Here is a 6,000-nt window from a genome sequence, read left to right as displayed (position 1 = left end):
TATGGACAGCTTCTAAAGGCTTATTAGCATAAACGTACAAACATTTATTCATCTCAGGTGTGCAGAGTGCCTCCTATGTGCCAGACTGTGTTCACTGGGAGAGGTCAACCCTTGACACATGGCCTGTGAACTTCTATCCATGTCCCAGGCAGTCGAGAAGTCATTTATTTGAGAACACCTGGTGATGGGATGGAAAAATAAAGTGCCAATCCCAGAGCAAGACCTGAGGGTATGCACCTTCCCGTATAGCTTTAGGTCCTCAGAAAATGATAGTGGACTCCCTAAGTGCCTGGGAGTGAATGTTGGAAGAGGGAATGATGTGGCAGAAAGGGTCCAAGCTCTGCCACCTAAAAATTATGTAAGCTTGGGAAAGTCAGCTCTTCTCTTTGAATCCAGTTTCCTCCTCTATGAAACGGGATCATAACAACCGCTTCCCTGGTTTTTGTGGGAATAACGTAAGATCGGGCAAAGCTCTGCCTCATGGTGTGGGTGCCTGGAAAGTGATAGCTGTTATTGTGAGTTTGGAAAAAAGCATAGAACAGATGATCACATTCATGAGTTGTCACCGTGGGTGATGTAGCCTGTGCTCGGTGAGGTCCAGGCCTTAGGAGTCGCCAGCTGAGATCCTCCTTCCGGTGAAGAGGGCTCGGAGTGCCCCCTGCACGTCACGGTTCCGGAGGCTATAGATCACAGGGTTTAGCATGGGGGTGACTACAGTGTACATGACAGTGGCCACACGGCCCCGCTCTGCCTCGTACCGAGATGTGGGCTGGAAGTACACTGCAATGACTGTCCCATAGAAGAGGCTCACCACTGCCAGGTGGGAGCCACAGGTGGACACAGCCCGGAGCCTCCCAGAGGCTGACGGCAGCTGGAGCACCGCAGCTGCAATGGCCCCGTAGGAGGCAAGGATGAGCAAGAAGGGAGTGACCACCACCGCGGCACCCTCAGTGAAGATGAGCAGCTGGATGTGGCGGGTGTCAGAGCACGAAAGCCTTAAGAGAGGCTGGTGGTCACAGAAGAAGTGGGGTACATGGTGGGAGGCACAGAAGGACAGGCGGGCCATAAGCAGGATATGCAGGAGGGAGTGGACGTGGGACACCAGCCATGCGGTCCCCACCAGGGCTTTGCACACGGCCCGGGACATCCTTGTGGCATAGTGGAGGGGGTGGCGGATGGCCACATAGCGGTCATAGGCCATGGCGGCCAGGAGACAGCTATCGGTTACACCCAGGGCAAAGAAGAAGTACATCTGGGTCAGACAGCCAGCCACGGAGATGGAGCGGTCGTGGGCCAACAAGTTGGCCAACATCTTGGGTACAGTGACGGAGGTAAAGCAGAGGTCAGCAAAGGACAGATGGGCCAGCAGGAAGTACATGGGTGCACGAAGGGCTGGACTGGCCCGTATGGCAGCCACGATGAGTCCATTACCCAGAATGCCTGCTACGTACAGGACCAAGAATAACCCAAAGAGAGGCCGCCGCTGTTCAGGACTTGTTGTCAGTCCCAGCAAGATGAATGGCGCTCCCTCTGAAGACTCATTGGTAGCATCCATGGCCGGGCTGGTTCTTCACCTAAGACCCCAGGGGTTCCTTTTTACTGACGGGTCATCTCCCCAGCGTCAAAGGAAAAGGGTGAAGGGTGGCTAAATTGCTCAAGGCTTCCTGTCAATGGGGAAAATTGTGGGTACGGAGTCAGACAGCCCTGGTGTTACACACAGGTGTGACAGTGGGCAAGTCGTGTGACCGCCCTGAACCTTCTTCCTTTCTGGCCCTAGGTTTCCCATCTGTAAAATAAGGGAGCTGAACCAGGTGATCTTCCAGGCTGCTTCCAACTTTGATGCTTTGTGATTGTAAGCAAAAAACAGAACAAAAGATATTGCCCAGGATGGAGCCTGGAGAAGGAAGAAAATACAGAAGAAAAGATAGAGAGGCAATCAATACAGCAGGTAAGAGATCTGACCCCCAGGCACTTATTTCAGGAAAGTAGGAATGGGGGGAAATAGAACAAAACAAGATGGAAGGGAGGTACACATGAAAGAAATAAAAATCCCAAATCTGAAGGGCACATGTTTTATATGGAAACATAACTCCAAATACCTAAACACAAGTTGTGACATTTTAGAACCCTGAGGATAAAGAGCAGAGCCCAATACCTCCGAGCGCGTGGAGCCCAAGGGTCTAATGATATTCAGATAACAGTCTGCCATCAAGTGTTTCATCGACAGGAGATGGTAGAACACAGTTGAGCAATATCTTCAGATTCTGAAGGGAAAAAAAATATTTTGAACCTAGAATTCCATACTTAACCGAAATAATAATCAAGCGTGAGAGAAGAATAAAGATATTTTCAGACTTAGCAAAAAAAAACAAAAAACAAAAAACAAAAAACAACCAAAGAATCTGGATGACTCCCCAGATACCTAGTGAACTATCCCCGTGAAATCAAACACTTTTTGGGAAGCAAGCAAATGCACAGCTCTCTGTGAGAAACTTGTCCAGACAGATAAATGCACTTGGCAGATGCAGGGACTTGACTCCTAAGGACACTGGCCACTTGTTTTAAGGTCTTCCATTCTTTCCCGCCTGTCTGATTCTCACAGCAGAAATCTTGGACAATTCTCCAAGAGGGGGTCTTAAAAGGAGAGGGGTTTTAGGACACTGGTTTGCTGGAGGCTTTGCAGAGGCCAACCCTGCAGGGGAATGATCTCTTAATGATTTTTTCCTGTGTCCTTCTCTATCACAAATAAATAAAAAATTACACCAAGGCCCTCCCTACCCTAGTGTCTTCCTTTTCTTCCTCCTTTGGGTAAGAAGAATCCTCTGACCTTGGCTCCCTGTTGAGTGTGTTTTCAAACTCCCAATCACATCCCACCTTCCAGGAGAGTGAGAGGATCAGGGTGGATGGAGAGTCGGATTGGCGGCGGGAGGTGGGGGCGGGGGGGGGGACAGTTCTTTGTAAAATGACTTCTAAAAACTGGACCTGTTCTGGCCCCCGTCTTCATGGGTCCCAGTGAACATGAAAATGCACTGAGCTGTTTGCAGGAATATTCATATACAATCACAGACACACCCGCACAGGCTTGCAGATGTGTGCAGCCTCAAGCTGGTCTCTGCAAATACACAGGCACAATCAATCACACGCAGAAATGTGGACCCAGCACGCACATCACACATAAGTAAGCAGACAAATAAAACCACATGACCCATGGACTCAAATCATCATACACATAAACGGATTGTCAAATGCAGTCACAAAATGGCACTGGGGCTAAGAGAGTGATGATCATTCACATACTCCTGCTCATGGAAGCTTACAGCAGCAACACCCGGCTACTGGGACCCTCCACACGTTTGTGCTTTCACTGACCACTTACCTGTGTAAGCACTCTACCAGAGCGTGTTTATGCATGTGCTATCGCTCCTGATGCCCTCATCCATCACATTCTCATGCACAGCCTCAGGGGCCCGCAGCCTCCCGCTTTCACGCACATGGCCACACTCACCTAAGCTCATGATGGGCCACGGCAGAGATGCACCACCCTGGAGGGGCACATCCACGTACACGCTGCCCCATCCCCCCAATGATACAGTGAACGGTGACGGTACTGCACAATCATAGCCTCACACAAACAGCACACATGTGTCTCGTGCACACTTTCCAGTCTGGCCTTTTGCCCCAAGTGTACCCTCTGGCCTCTTTGCATCGCAGGAGGGAACAGCAGTGGGGGCCAGGTGTAGTCTGTCCCGGAGCGTCGGAGGAGGGAGTTGTTAGCCACAGCTTACGGGGTTGGGGGCCTCGGGAACACCTTAGCCCCAGAGGCAACCCCGCCCCTTCGCTTGGCCCTCATCCCTGGGGCAGGAGGCAGCTCAGCTCTGGGATTCCTTATTCTTCCTCTCCAGGGTCCAATTTGATGGCAGAAAGGGTGCTTGGCGTCGCCTCGCCCTCGAGGGACATTCAGAAGCTCATGTGTGGTGAGGTTGCTGGCCCTCAGCCCCTGTCTTGTGAAGGCCAGAAGCAAGGGTCAGGCTGATTCCTGAACCCCAAGCAGAGTGAATGGGGGCAGGGGCAGGGGAGCCCAGGGTTTACCGCATTAGCTTCTGGGGCCAACCCACCTGTCCTCTCAGCTGTGGCTTCTTGCAGGAAGTGTAGGAGTACGGGAGGGTTGTGCCTCTGGTGACTGGCAGTATGTGTGGCTGTGTGTGTGTGTGTGTGTGTGTGTGTGTGTGTGTGTGTAGGATTGTATGCCGGGGTGTGGAGACAGACTGTGTCTCTATGCAGCCAAATATGTCACGGGCTTGAGTGCGTGTCTGAGTGTGGCAGCTACATCTGTGTCCGTGTGGGTGGCCATACCTATGAAAGTGTTTCTTTGTGCATGCCTGTTTCCCATCAGGGATTGGGTCTGTGTTGGGAGGGAGTGTGTATTGTGACATAAGGGAACGATGTTGTGTGCAGCATTCCAGGTGGGAATGGCTTGGCATGGCTGGGTGTCAGAACAACCATAAAGGGTGGTTTGGAACATAAGAACACTCCATGGTTCCCTATTGCCTATTAAATAAAGTCCATGGGGGCGCCTGGGTGGCGCAGTCGGTTAAGCGTCCGACTTCAGCCAGGTCATGATCTCACGGTCCGTGAGTTCGAGCCCCGCGTCAGGCTCTGGGCTGATGGCTCGGAGCCTGGAGCCTGTTTCCGATGCTGTGTCTCCCTCTCTCTCTGCCCCTCCCCCGTTCATGCTCTGTCTCTCTCTGTCCCAAAAATAAATAAACGTTGAAAAAAAAAATTTAAATAAAGTCCATGTTCCCTATGTGATATCTCACCCATGGATATCATTCCCAGACCCTCAATCTTCATACTCCCCTCTGCTTCTTTTCTAATACATTCCTCTCAAGCCAGTTACATTGGTATCCCTAAAGTCTCCTGCACATGCTGGGCTTATTTCGTTTGCCATGTCTTTGTGTCCGTTTGTCCTTCCCCCATGGAACGCTCCTTTCCCAATTTCCACCCATGCTTCAGGGCCCACCTCACTTCGTGCAGTAAGTGCCCTAAATCAGACCCCCAGTTTTCCCCACCTCAAGCCTGCTCTTGTCCTGACTGCTTATCTTGGTAAATGGCGTTGAAGGAGGTTTAAAGGGGAATGCTTTGGGGCGCCTGGGTGGCGCAGTCGGTTAAGCGTCCGACTTCAGCCAGGTCACGATCTCGCGGTCCGTGAGTTCGAGCCCCGCGTCGGGCTCTGGGCTGATGGCTCGGAGCCTGGAGCCTGTTTCCGATTCTGTGTCTCCCTCTCTCTCTGCCCCTCCCCCGTTCATGCTCTGTCTCTCTCTGTCCCAAAAATAAATAAAAAACGTTGGAAAAAAAAAAAAAAAAAAAGGGGAATGCTTTATCAGCGACTGGGGAGCTTTACCGGACATTCACTCTGGGGTTGAGGATCTGTGTCTCTTCCCTTACCCTCCAGAGTGGGCTCTGTTACTGCCTTCCACTCCTTTCCCTTCTCTCTTGTTTGTTTTCTTATCTATCAAATAGGCCCAGCATAGTAGCCTGCAACTTCATGGTAATGTGTAGGATTTATGTAATTATTGCATTTGGTTGTTCCACTGCTGTGAAACACGGACATCCTGTGGGGCCACGGCAGTGGAAGGGGCCAGATGCTTCTGGAAACTTCCCTGATCGTGGTGGCGGCTGTATGTGTCACGAGAGCCCGAGAACCTGCAAAAGGAAGAAAAGACCACTGAGGAGGTCTTTTAAGTATAGACATTATTGAATTGGGGACAAAATTCACATTCTTGGAGGCTGCCAACTTTTCTGATAATGCCTCCAACCATTGTCATGGCACGTGAGTTGTTACAGTGAGGTACCAACTGTTAGAATAGGAGGTGGGATAGGAGGTAAGAGCTGGGGAAGGATCATAAAAGCTCGTGATGGAAGAAGTGGTTTTAATTTACGTGAACCTTTGTCACAAGGTGCTGATTTGGGATATTGTACCCTCCGTGCTCAAGATGCAGG

General features: G+C 50.9%; 1 protein-coding gene across 1 annotated transcript; it reads right to left on the bottom strand.

Moving 5' to 3' along the window:
• Positions 1 to 604: 604 nt before the first annotated feature.
• LOC124503836 (olfactory receptor 1K1) lies at positions 605 to 1,555 on the bottom strand. Its single transcript, XM_047069135.1, has one exon. It carries the CDS (start codon positions 1,553 to 1,555, stop codon positions 605 to 607), a length of 951 nt encoding a protein of 316 aa, XP_046925091.1.
• Positions 1,556 to 6,000: the final 4,445 nt, after the last annotated feature.

Source organism: Lynx rufus, unplaced genomic scaffold (genome assembly GCF_022079265.1).
Source record: "Lynx rufus isolate CCGP_SWC_20201006 ecotype Redwood Valley unplaced genomic scaffold, mLynRuf1.p SCAF_10, whole genome shotgun sequence".
Taxonomy (NCBI): domain Eukaryota; kingdom Metazoa; phylum Chordata; class Mammalia; order Carnivora; family Felidae; genus Lynx; species Lynx rufus.
Note: the sequence above shows the minus strand (reverse complement) of the source record. Positions and strands in the feature narration are given on the sequence as shown.

Excerpts from the sequence above, each read along its gene's own strand:
- LOC124503836 (XM_047069135.1), bottom strand. The coding sequence starts at position 1,555 with ATGGATGCTACCAATGAGTCTTCAGAGGGAGCGCCATTCATCTTGCTG.